Source organism: Polistes canadensis, unplaced genomic scaffold (assembly GCF_001313835.1).
Source record: "Polistes canadensis isolate GaletaPanama2010 unplaced genomic scaffold, ASM131383v1 scaffold_119, whole genome shotgun sequence".
Taxonomy (NCBI): Eukaryota; Metazoa; Arthropoda; class Insecta; order Hymenoptera; family Vespidae; genus Polistes; species Polistes canadensis.
Genome location: NW_014569666.1, coordinates 347,764 through 361,775, shown reverse-complemented (window position 1 = coordinate 361,775; position 14,012 = coordinate 347,764). Strand labels below are relative to the sequence as shown.

Genomic DNA, 14,012 nt, shown 5'->3' with positions numbered 1-14,012 from the left:
CAGAAGAAAAATTATTGTTATTATTATTATTATTATTATTATTATTATTATTATTATTATTATCATCATTAATTTTATATTATTTTAAGAAAACATGGCAAAAATCAAAACACTAGTCGCTTTGCTTTTGCTATTAGCGCGAAGTTTAAAGACGTTTCCTTTGGAAGATGAAAGTTCAGAGAAGAATGAAAATCTCGATTGGGAAATATCGGAAGAATCGTGTCGTTTGAGTGGAAACGCTGTACCGATACATTACGATATCAAATTAATACCGTATATAGAAGAGAATAATTTCACCTTCGATGGGGAAACGATTACTCGACTTAATCTGAAAAATATGACGCGGATATTGGATTTTCATTCCCTTGAATTAACATTTGACGAGACTAGCGTTTATTTGGAAAGCGAAGATGGTCAAAAATACAATGCAATTGATTTCGTTTATGTCAATGTAACGGAAATCATGACGATAAGTTTCGAGAAAGTTATACCAGCAGGTATTTATTATTTATACGCCAAATTCACGGGTATTATCAATGACCAATTGACGGGATTTTACAGGAGTTCTTATACGAACGATTACGGCGAAAAAGTGTGAGTAGAAAAAAAGACAGAGAAAAATATTTATAACAATTTCTAATTAAATTTATTTAAATACCGCGATATATATTTGAATAGATGGTTAGCAACAACGCAATTTCAAGCTACGTACGCTAGACAAGCTTTTCCGTGTTGGGATGAACCTTCCTTTAAAGCAACCTTCAACGTATCCATAAAACATCGAACGAATTACACAGCCCTTTCGAATATGCCGGTTTACGAGAGATCGACAATCGACGAGAGTGATGAAAAAATGTGGACTCACTTTCAAAAGACTCCCATAATGTCCACGTACACCTTGGCTTTCGTTGTGTCAGATTTTGTTAATATTTCTAACACCGACGATACGATTAGAATTTGGGCGAGAAGTAACATTCTTCCATCGATCATTTTTGGTTACAAGGTGGCTCTTAAGGCTTCTATTCTTCTCGAAGAATATACGAACAGTTCGATGCTGATACCAAAAATGGATCACGTTGTTATTCCAGATTATCGTCATGGTGCTATGGAGAACTGGGGCCTCATAACATACGAGTAATCACTCTTGATGCTTATATTTATAAAAACTGCAATGCATCTTTTGTACTTCGTTCGATATATGATCTTTTACAATTATTTCAGCGAGAAACTTTTTCTCTACAATCCAAATACATCCACTGTTAGCGATAAAACTATGACTGCGATGATCGTTGTTCACGAATTGACGCATCAATGGTTTGGAAACGTAGTCAGTCCTATTTGGTGGAATCACATTTGGTTGAACGAAGGCTTCGCTTCGTTTTTTCAATATTATATAACTGACAAGGTGCATAATGAGAAATTTGCATTTTGTTACATAAAATAAAATTATATTGACTCATTAATATATTGCAGGTCTTTCCAAGTTGGAGATTCATGGAAATGTTACCATTTCATTTACAATTAATTATTCATCCATATAACATTAATTCTTGCGACAAGCCAATCAGTTATAACGTATGCAGTCCTACGGATATCGAGGACATTTTCGATGTCATACTATACACAAAAAGTAAGTAATCAAGATAATGAAATATTTGGTATGTATATTGCGATTTTAAAATGAAATTGATATTTTCATTATTCTCATCTGCAGCACAATCTTTATTAAATATGTTGCGTCACATCGTCTCCGAAGATGTTTTTCATAGGAGTCTTATTAATTACTTGCAAAAAAAGTAAGCGAATAACGTTACAACAATAAAATTAATCGCAGTCGCGTTTAATGGAATTTTTCAATAAGATTTTTCTTTTGAATTTTTTCTAGTCAATATAGCAACGCTTTACCCGACGATTTATTTCATGAAATTCAAATTGGCGTAGACAATACTCCAGAAATATCACGAGGTGAATTTAATGTTAAAGAAGTAATGGAAACTTGGATATATCAAGGAGATTATCCTCTTGTAACAGTAAAGAGGAATTACGTTACTGGCGAGGCAATGATTACTCAAGAAATTGTCAAACAATGCATCGATAACAACAATACGGTTTCGATTATTAAATGTGATTTAAATGAGTGCAACGACAAATGGTGGATACCAATAAATTATGCAACAGAAACAGACACAAATTTTTTGTCCACGCTACCCGTTCATTGGTTGAGTCCGAAGAACGATAGTATTATTATTAATGGCATTAACGCCGATGATTGGATAATAATTAATGTGCAACAAACTGGTAAAGTGTTAATTGAGTTTTTAATAAATAAAAAAGAATTAATAAATGATAAGCGTAATTTTGTAGGACATTATCAAGTTAATTACGACGAGACTAATTGGATAAAATTGGCAAAGTATTTAAATTCACCTAACTACGAAAAGATACACGTTCTTAATCGAGCACAGATCATTCAAGACTCTTACAGCATGATAGTTACAAACAGAATGAATTTGACAATATTTTTAGACTTGTATAATTATTTATCACGTGAAATTGATTATATCGTATGGCGTCCAATATTCGAAATATTTGATATCTATTTACATCAGTTTTTAGGAACCACAGAAGGTGAAAAGCTTTTTAAGGTGAATAGTTGACATTTTTAAGAACTTTAATTTTATTCATATTGCATTTTCATATTGTATTCATATTTTATTTTTTTCCCACAATTGCTTATTTACTATTTTTACAGCCACATGTTCTCAATTGGATGAATAATCTTTTCGAGAGCGTGGGTTTTGATTTTGATCCTGATGATGACTACAGAACTCAATTGACAAAGTCGAAAATTAGAAAATTCGCTTGTTCTCTTGGTCATCTCAAATGCATAATGACGGCCAATACTCAACTGATAGAATTTTTGGAGTTTTCTAATAAAGATCAGTAAGTTTTCGAAAATATCGAAAATCATCAATGGTGTATTTATCAAAGAAACATTTTGTAGATATCCATCTGATCTGAAACAATGGGCTTATTTTTACGGAATAAATAATCTCAACGAATCGATGTTTAATAGGTTATTGGATATTGAAAGTAAAAATATATCAGAGATCTATGATTTTTTGAATTTCATCGAAGATAAAAATGTCATTGAAAAATATTTAAATATGACTATAGCTGAAAATTCACCTTTTACCACAGAAAACAGCATTGACATTTATGAAGCTTTATTTTATACCCGATATGAAACGATCAATTTCGTTACTGATTTTATTTTAAGAAATTGGGACACAATTAATTCTCGGTAAAATAAATGAAATGATTTGTTTTCGATGAAAATAATATTTTTGGAAAATTATTATTAATAAAAGTTCTTATTATGATTTTTAGTAAAAGTTTCGGATTTAAATTGGCTAGGTTTATGATATTCTCAGCTACGGATAAGAATAAGTTACAAGAGGTTTGTAGATTTCAAAATACTGGATGAATATTTGCATTAATTAGTAACTTCATTTTATTTCAGATAAAATTGCATTTAAAAGAATTCAATGAAGATAAAGAAATTACAAAGTGCGTAAAGAATAGAGAAGAAAATCTAATGTATTATGAACAATTGTTCGGGGCTTTTAAGTCATGGCTTAAAACAAAAGAATTAAAGTAACACGCATAGTTACATTGTAAATTAACAGATATACTCTGTCGATATCAAAGAATCGAAAAAACGATAACTTTATTGTAAATAATTTTCAATTAAAATGAATTATTATATGAGCCATTTATTTTGAAAGTGGCCTAAGTCCATTTACACTTAAATTACTGCTACTTCAGTAGCATATTATAAACGCAATATAACAAAAGCGCTAATAATAATTTATTGTTTGTCCCCCGAGATTATTACAATATTATCGAAAAGTGTCGGAAAGGTAATAACTTTATTGTACATGAAATGAGACAAGCAGATTTTGTACCAACAAAATTATTAGAAGACGCAATTTTTAAAAGGGTAAACAATTTTAACGGAGAACCAGTAAACTGGTTTAAAATATGTTGGATGCGTTTTGTCAAAAATGAACCGTATAAAATTTTCTATAAGACATCAATGAATGAGAACGAAAATTTTAAAGTCCTGAATTTATTACCACTTCGGGGTAGACCAAGAAAGTTCGAAAATGTTGTATTGACATCACTGTATAAAAATATCAGACAAATTACAACCGCAAATTTCAAGGACATAATTGACTTATTACGATATATATGACCGGAACATCACGATTTCTTTAAATCCCTTTTACATACAAAAAATGTAGATGAGTAGAAAATTGTTTTGTAATTTATGTTTGTAAAAAATATTTTGAATCGCATAATTTATGTTTTTAAAGTGTTATAAAGATATGTAAAATAAAATGAGTATTGTTTTTTTCAATTGGAAACATCTTAAATTATGTTTAATGGACTTCGGTTCCTTCAAATTTTATAACGAATCTGGTTGTTAATTTTGAAAGTGGCCTAACTCCATTCTTGGTAAGAAAACGCATATTATTCACTTAAGAATTGCCATTATTTTAATAGGAACTGTAAATTTAACACCTTCAGATATGCTTAAGCAGTATAACTCATTGGTATTCTGTACGTATATTTTTAAATTCATTGAAACGCAAAACTTTAAATATTTCGATTTGAAGGTAAATGGAGTTAGGCCACTTTCAAAATAAGCGGCTCATATATCAAATATATAATCACTTTCAAATTGAATTATTATTCTTAATTGTTAAAACAAAGATTTCAATTGAAATGTCACATTGCAAGATTTTTAATTATAGCAGTTAGAAAAATTGTAAATTTTCAATATTCTTTTAGTTCGATTATACAATTATAAAATATCGTATAATTCCTTTCCTCTATTTATGATGCGTTTACGTGTTCACACAATACAGGTACAACAATGGTCACATGCGTCATACAGGTCACATAGGTCATATGCGTAAATAATGCATTTAACTATAAATGCTCTCTTATGCATAAGAACTAACACCTCTCCTTTTAAAAAAGTATTTCACTATAATATACTCTTCATAATATACATAACGATACTCTTTCATAATATGCGTTATTCTCTAACTGATTAGACACAGTGTCTTGTTCGTGGGCTAGACGATCGAACACAGTCTTTCGTAAATTAAGTAATTAATTTAATTAATCAAAATTAAGATCGGAATTTAAAAAAAAAAAATAAACGATCGAATAGCATGTTAAGAAAATTAATAAAGTTATTTTTCGTACTTGTTACCATCGAAGCGTTTTCTCTTCAATCGGCAAACGACAAAAATGTTGGGAACGAAAGCGATACGACTGTTTATCGATTATCGACAAACATTATACCGATGCATTACGATTTGAAATTGGAATCTGATATAGTGATGCCTGATTCTAATTGTACCGGTGTGGTAGACATTAAAATCGACGTTCGAAAACCAACGAAATTAATAGAATTAAATTGGAAGAATGTTGATATAAACGAAACGCAAAGTTATTTGAAAAATGACAACAACGGTGAATCGTATTCACCTAAGGAACATCGTTACGATTTGCATAGGGAAATGTTAATACTCGTTTTTGACAATATCATCAAATTAACAAGTTACAATTTACATTTGGAATTTTCAAGTGTATTTTCGTTAGATTTACGTGGCTTTTATCGACATTCTTATCCCAACGAGAACGGTGATAGAACGTAAGTTGAATCTACTAGTATTACGAAAAGAAGAAAAAAAAAAAAGAAAAGAAAAATGAAATAACATAATGTCAATCAGGTGGCTTGCGGTAACTCACTTTCAACCAATCAGCGCGCGTCGTACTTTTCCCTGTTGGGACGAGCCATCGTTTAAAGCAACATTCAACATTTCTTTAAAACATTATGCCAATTTTACAGCTTTATCAAATATGCCAGCTTACGAACGATCGTTCACTGACGAAAACGAGGATAAAGTATGGACTCGTTTCGAACGAACTCCGATCATGGCAACGAATATCTTGGCCTTTGTGATCACCGACTTCGAACATATTTCTTTACCCGAGAGGAATGTTACGATCTGGGCTAGGAAATCTGTCATTCCGTTAGTACGATTCTCGCTCGAGGTCATTCCAAAGATAGAAGACGAATTGAAGCAATACATGGGAAACGATATAATTGTACCCAAAATTGATCACATTGCTGTCCCTGATTATTCTAGCGGTGCTACGGAAAATTGGGGCCTTATCACGTATAAGTAAGAAATATCATTAATAATGAAAAATATAATATCAATTTATAGATACAAGAACATTAGATTTAATTAAATGTTTTGTCTATTATAGAGAAAGTTTATTGGTATACAAAGAAAATGAGACTAAAGTGGATGAAATGGATAGAATCGTGATGTTAATTGCACACGAATTGACACACCAATGGTTTGGTAATCTGGTTGGTCCACGCTGGTGGAAATACATGTGGATGAGCGAGGGTTTTGCTGCGTACTTTCAATATTACATAACGGATAAGGTAACGTAATATATAACGTGAATATTACATTACCGATTTTATTTGATCTATTTTTTATACAATTTAATATTGAATCATATCTTTCTACGAACAGGTATTCAATGAAAAACGAATGATGGATAAATTCGTCTTGGAAACAATGCAAATTGCTTTCAGCAGGGATGAGTGTCAGTATCAATATCCGATGAATATAATTGTTAATAGTCCTTCAGATATTCCTAGCATTTATTCATTTATTACTTATCGTAAAGGTAAGTCGATCTCGCTGATCGATTTAATATTATTTTCATGTGAATAAAATTAATTTTGTTGATATGTTCTTTTTTAAGCGGCAATCGTTTTACGAATGTTGTCGCATTCTATCACCGATGAAATCTTTCGTGCCGGTCTTATCAAATATATTAATGAAAAGTAAGTCAAATTATTATGGTATTGGTGGTGTTGTAGAAAAAAGGAAATGCAAATTGTTGTGTTTTTTTTTCTTTTTTGTATTTTTATATCAGTAAATATAAGACCGTAACACCAGACGATTTGTGGCGATCATTGCAAATTGTTTTGGACCAGTCAAATGTGAAACACAAAAATCTCGATATAAAATCAATGATGGATACTTGGACGGAACAAGCAGGATATCCCAGGATTGTCGTGGATCGAAATTACGATACTGGAACTATACAAGTGCGACAATTTAGTAGTACATTAAAAGAACAACTTAATCAAACGTGTAATAACAAATGGTGGATACCTTTGAACTTTATGACTCAAGCTAATCCTGATTTTTCATCGACATTACCCACACATTGGTTGAGTCCATCGGAAAATACAAAAACGATTGAAGGTTTTCCTAAAGATGGTTGGATCATCGTTAATATTCAACAAACTGGTATAAACTTGAATATGAATTCAAACGAATTGTGTGTTTTTTATTTTTTTTTTTATTTTATTATACGTATATATATTATATATATTTTTATCATAGGATATTATCGCGTGCATTACGATGAAGAGAATTGGAAGAGAATAGCACGTTATTTAAATTCCGACGAATACAATAATATACATGTATTAAATCGTGTTCAAATAATCGACGACGCCAAGAATAGTTTAATGGAAAAAGATATATCCGCTTCTACATTTGGAATGATAATAAATTATATATCACGAGAAACCGATCCCTTAGTATGGAAACTTATATATCGAATATTTTCAGAGTTTAATCATTTGAAGGATGATCCCAAAATTGCCGTTATTCTCAAGGCAAGTTCGAACATCAATTACTGATACTAAAATTTTAACTAATATTAATGAAATGTTTCTTTTATTGCAGCCTTATATACGGCGACTTCTTAATAACAAATTAGAAGATATGGATTATAAAGATAATCCGGAAGATGATTCTTGGACGATTAAAATGAAACAGATCTTCAAACAAATTGCTTGTAGTGTTGATGTTCCTGAATGTTTAGAAAATGCAACAGCTCAATTAGTCGAGTATCTTGAAAATTCGGAATCGATGATGTGAATATTTATTTTCAATAATTTGACGACAAATTGATCAGAAATAGATGATAAGTCTCGTAAATTTCGTAGGATACTACCAGATTCGCGAGATTGGATATTTTGTTACGGATTACAAAATGCGAACGAGTCTGTATGGAATAATGTTCTAAATATTTACGTGAAAAATCAGGAGAAAATGTTTTTAACGTATCTCTCATGTTCGTACAATCGGACAATTTTAGAAAACTACTTGGCTATAACCTTTTCCGAAGATTCTCCGATTTCTAAAGATGACATTGATACCGTATTAGAACAAATGGTGGTTAGATCCAAAATTAGCATCGATACACTTATTGATTTTATTAATCAAAATTTGAATGAACCATTTTCGAAGTAATGTCAAATATAATATCATATACAAAAACGAATAATTAAATACTATTTATTAATTCGATTTTTTGTTTTCTTTATTTTTCAGAACTAATACAATGGACCACATTTTTTATTTCATTTCATATCGAATAACTACGAGAGAACAACTTAAAAAGGTTGGATATTAAATCAATTTCAATTTCGTTCTTTCTGTTTCTGTGATAATTATTCGTAATTAAGATAACAAAGTTTATAACATATTTACAATATTTTGTTACAGATGATAGCTATATTCTCATCTAAAGGAAAACCATTGAACGGAATGATACGTCATTTTGAGATGTTTCAAGCCGAAATCGAGAAAAATATACCGCTAGCTTTAGGTCTCGTCAATGCTACTATAATCAATTAATGCAAAAATGATATAGTGCAAATTTAATTAATAAATTTATCGAAATATACGTATCTAATACGTATTTAATACGTATTAACATTGTTATTATTCAATATGCGTATCATCAGAATTCGTCGGAGAAAAAAGAAAAAGTAGGATGAATCAATGAATCACAGCGATGCGAATTTTGTCGAGAAGAAACAAAGAAAAAAAAGGAGAGAAAGAGAGAAAGAGAAAGAAAGTATGAGAAATATATGAATGGGGGTGGTAGTAGACTTTCCAAAGCAATGATTGAAACATTTCACGATCGTAAGCAATCGACAATTCTCGTGAAACTTCGTAATACTCATGATAATAATACCGTCATGGCGATCGAACGAGATTTCAATAGACTGACTTTATGATGATGACGCGTATCGCGTGTGCTTTCTAACTTTATAGTCCTCTTCTTCTTCTTCTCCTTCTTCTTCTTTTTCTTCTTTTTCTTCTTCTTCTTTTTCTTCTTCCACATCATCTACCTTTCCCCTAGCGCTTTTCCTTTTTATATTTCTATTAAAAATAGGCTCTATAATATTAAATAAATTATTCGAAAAGAGAAGTGTCTAGTGCATCGTATTATAAAAGTGAGAACGCCCAAGGAAAAAAAGGTAGGTGGGTGACTCATAATGATAAGTGTTTTATCTCATTATGTAAAAATAAATATGCTGCAATTATTATCGATCATCTGAAAATAGCTCTATACCACATTCTTTTTTATCTTTATTTAATGAAGTATTATAAATATTTAATGATAATAGAAACGTTATATTGTGTGTTACTTGTTATTCGAGATATTATTATCTACAATTTGTTTAAAATTAATTTAACGATTCAATCAGCAACAATTAATCTTTCGCGATAAATCGCCATTGCAAACAAGTTTATTATACACGAGATCAAGTAATATTTGTAATAGTATGTATATATTTTTTTTAATTTAATCCTGTGTGTGTTATGATATTTTGAGATGTATTTCATTACCTACAAAATTATTTAATACGAATTCGCGTATATTGTTATTTTTCTTTTTATACTATACGTTATTTTTAATTGATCTTTAAGCGATAACATCAATAATATTTTAGAATTTGACGAAATATATCGTAGATCATTAATTATCAAGAAAATAAATCATCCCCTTGCATATAATAATTATTTATAATTCGTTCAATCGAATGATAATCTAATCGCACAAGATCGTAACGTGAAATAAATAATTAATGAGAAACGGAAGCCAATCGTTCTTTTATCGTAACCAAAATTTATTCGGATTTGAATTGGGAAATATTCTGAAAGCATCAACGCAATTTCATTATCTTATTTACAGCTGTCAACTACGATGCTTGCAATTGATGATAATAGTCGGAAAGCCGATCGATACAAACCGGAGAAAATTAATTATCGTCTGCCGGATGGCGTACGACCAACGCATTACAATATCAACTTGATATTAAGCTTTTCAAAATTCGACGGTGAAATATCTATCGATCTCGTTGTTAGAAAATCAACTTTCGATATTACGTTGCATTGCGATCAAATTGTCATAAATGAAACAAAGACGGTGCTGACTAATACGAAAAATGAACATTTAACAAGACCGATAGAACAAATTTACGTCAAGGAAAAAGAATTGTTTATATTACGTTTTAAAAATGTCGTTCAACCAGGTTGTTACAAGTTACATTTCGCGTTTAACGGCACCCTCGAAGATAATTCACGCGGTTTTAATAGACGATTTTGTACGGACGAAAAACGAGGTAGCTGCACGTACGTAAGAAATTTTGCATTATAGAAATAACTTTATCTATTGTTATCTTTATATCTTATCGAATAAACTTAAGTTATTGTATCGCGTTATAAAACGATCGAAATTGATTCAAGGAAACTTGTTGCTTATTAAAATAAATCAAAATCTTTTTTGCAGTACATACGTCGTAACAAATTTTAAAACGACCTTTGCACGTCGTGTCTTTCCCTGTTTCGACGAGCCCGATATGAAAGCAACTTTTACCATTTCTATAAAACATCCAAAATTATACGTTGCTTTATCGAACATGCCGATCGAAGAACAATCCTTAATCGATGAGAAAGGATATCTATGGACGCGTTTTCAAAAAACATCGATCATGTCAACGTACTTATTAGGTTTCATTTTATTACCAAACAATAGTAAACGATTTTCTAATTACGATGATACCGTCAACGTTTGGTGTAGACAAAATTGGCCTAACGCAGCCAAACTTATTCATGAAGTTACGGAAATAACCAAAAGTCAGCTTGAAGATTATACCGGTATTATTAAATTAATACCAAAGATAGATCACGTAATAATTCCTAATCATTCGAGTAGATGTACAGAAAATTGGGGCCTCATCGTTTACGAGTAATCATTATTCTATTAAACTTTACTTCTGTTAATTAAATAATTTTTCTCTCTCTCATTGTTAATTAATAATAAATATATCATATTTTTAAATATACCAGCGAAGACGATATAGCATATGTGGAAGATTCCTCGGATACGTATAACATAGAAATGATAACTAGACTCGTGGTACACAATTTAGTTCACCAATGGTTTGAAAATTTAGTCGGACCATCTTGGTGGAATTATTTATGGTTAAATGAATCTTTAGCACATTATTTTAAATATTATTTCATTGATAAGGTACAGAGATATACGAAATAATATATCCTTCCCTTATTAAGCAAATTAAATTTATATATTTGAGCATATATATATTATTCGTTAATAAGGCATATCCAGAATGGAGAGTATTGGAAATGTTTGTTGTGGTCGTTCAACAAACAATTACACTTTACGGGGACAATTATTCTTTTGTACAACATAAACCATACAAGGGCATTTGCCAAGAACCTTATTTAGGCGTTCCCGCTATTATCTGTCATAAAGGTAATTAATGCGATAAAATAATCTTATTCCTTTTATATGTATTTTATATTATAATCAAATATGTTACAGGATCATGCATCTTACGTATGCTTTCACATTGTCTTTCTCAAATAATCTTTCATAAAGGAATAGTAAAGTATCTTAATACATTGTTAGTGTTATGTACTTTTAAATGCATTCTTAAATAAATATAATTTACGATTTGTAAATTAATGTCTCATTGTTTTAGCCAATACGATACATCTACGCCTGATCAATTGTGGAAAATATTCGAGAATACGATGAATTTAAAGAAAATAAATATCAAAGAAATAATGGATACTTGGTTAAAGCAAAAAGGATATCCTCTAGTAACAGCTAAGCGAGATCGTAATACCGGTATGATAATTGTAACGCAAGAACGTTTTAAATTATCAGATATCGATGACGAGGAAGATGAGGAAAATGACGACGACGACGATGATTATAATGATGATGATGACGACGACGACGAAAATGATGTAAAATGGTGGATACCCATTAATTATACAAGCAAAAGTGAAGTTAACTTTTCCTCAACTTTACCAACGCATTGGTTAAAACCTCGAGACGAGAGTTTGACGATCGATAACATCAACCCGAACGATTGGTTCGTATTTAATGTGCAACAAACTGGTACGAGAAAAAAAAAATATTCTATAAAATACAAGATAAACTCTTGTAGGTACCTCTGCTACGTTAAATTTATCGCGACAACGATTTTTAACAATAGGTTATTATCGAGTCAATTACGACACAGATAATTGGAAAAAAATAGCTGAATATTTAAATACAGAAAATTATACGAAGATTCATCCATTGAATCGCGCGCAAATTATAGATGACTCGAGTTATATGGTTCATACGAAACGTTTAAATCCAATTGTATTTTTGGAAATAATAAATTATCTATGGCAGGAAACCGATTATATACCGTGGTATTCAGCGTTCAGAGTTTTTGACACGTTTCAAGATTACTTTAAATTTCCTGAAAGTGGTGCCTTCCTTAAGGTACAAATGATATTAATTAAACGAGTCATGATTTTGCGAACAAATATACACGCGTAATATTAATTAATCATAAATTTATTTTTTCACTCTCGTAGCCTTACGTTTTACGATTGATCGATGGTCTATTACGAAATGTGGGTTACGATGAAAAACCAAACGATGATCACTTAACGAAATTGAAAAGAGTCGAAGTACTTGAATTGGCCAGCAAGCTTGGTCATTCGGAATGCAAGAAAATAGCTAATGTCAAATTGATAGCACATTTAAAGGATTCTCATTCGAATCCGTAAGTATTGTTTGTAATTTTAAATAGTTTAAACTCTAGAAAGAGAAAATATTAATTATATTTCTTTCAGTATATCTACCAATTTGAAACCATGGTTATTTGTTACCGGTATGAAAGAAGCCGACGAAGTATTATTTAATAAATTTCTCCAAATTTATAAATGTGATCCAAGCTTTATAAATTTAAACAACTTAAGTGGCATAGAAGATCCAATTTTAGTCAAGAAATTATTAAATTTAACATTAAAAAATGATACACCGATTTTGAAGGACGATCGAGTAGACGTTTATCGTTCTCTCATATACACTAGCGTTGGAAACGTGAACGTCACCATAGATTTTATCATAGATAATTGGGATAAAATAAATGCTAGGTAATTTTGATATTTTACTGACAAATTCGCGACGTCATTTCTACGTTACCATGTTGCATTTTTTATTTGATATTTTTATAGAATCGAAGATTCACATGAAATTATTGAGACCGTAATCGATGAAATTACATCATGGGATCAGTTTCATAAGGTTCAACGTTTTATTAAAGAGAACAGATTGAAGCAAAGTACAAAAGACGTAGAAAAGAATTTGAAAAAAGCTGAGAAACACGTATCAGAAGTTCTTAAGTGGATGGAAATGCAAAATTCGTTAAAAAGTATTGACGAAAAATTCGAGAATTTGCATTTAACGAATGTGTCAAATAAATAAAATGATAAAAGTCTCGCCGTTTTTTTAGCTTCGATATTTTGTCGTTATCTTTTATTTATTAAACGATCAATGTTTCCCATTGGCGATAGCTAGGTACACAAAGGATGCAAAAAAATATTGAAAGTATCGGAGATGCTTAAGTAAAATAAGTGGATCAAATTTATCGAAAGCGTTTGGACGATAAGATATAAAGTCAAAGTCCAAACGTTAAAATTCTACATTGTATTGTCTTTTAA

The 14,012-nt window shown here is 30.6% G+C and overlaps 2 protein-coding genes across 2 annotated transcripts; both read left to right on the top strand.

The window, feature by feature from the left end:
* Positions 1-282: 282 nt before the first annotated feature.
* Positions 283-8,892, top strand: LOC106787885 (aminopeptidase N-like). The gene is made up of 21 exons (XM_014750622.1): positions 283-594; positions 679-1,134; positions 1,222-1,405; positions 1,474-1,630; positions 1,715-1,796; positions 1,886-2,298; positions 2,365-2,645; positions 2,753-2,943; positions 3,077-3,304; positions 3,391-3,460; positions 5,232-5,731; positions 5,811-6,266; positions 6,355-6,538; positions 6,633-6,789; positions 6,868-6,949; positions 7,042-7,421; positions 7,518-7,795; positions 7,866-8,056; positions 8,129-8,431; positions 8,517-8,586; positions 8,691-8,892. Exons 1-21 carry the CDS (start codon positions 338-340, stop codon positions 8,820-8,822), a joined length of 5,052 nt encoding a protein of 1,683 aa, XP_014606108.1. The 5' UTR covers positions 283-337; the 3' UTR covers positions 8,823-8,892.
* A 4,290-nt stretch (positions 8,893-13,182) lies between these two features.
* On the top strand, positions 13,183-13,911 carry LOC106787884. Its single transcript, XM_014750621.1, has 2 exons — positions 13,183-13,445; positions 13,527-13,911. Exons 1-2 carry the CDS (start codon positions 13,183-13,185, stop codon positions 13,774-13,776), a joined length of 513 nt encoding a protein of 170 aa, XP_014606107.1. The 3' UTR covers positions 13,777-13,911.
* Positions 13,912-14,012: the final 101 nt, after the last annotated feature.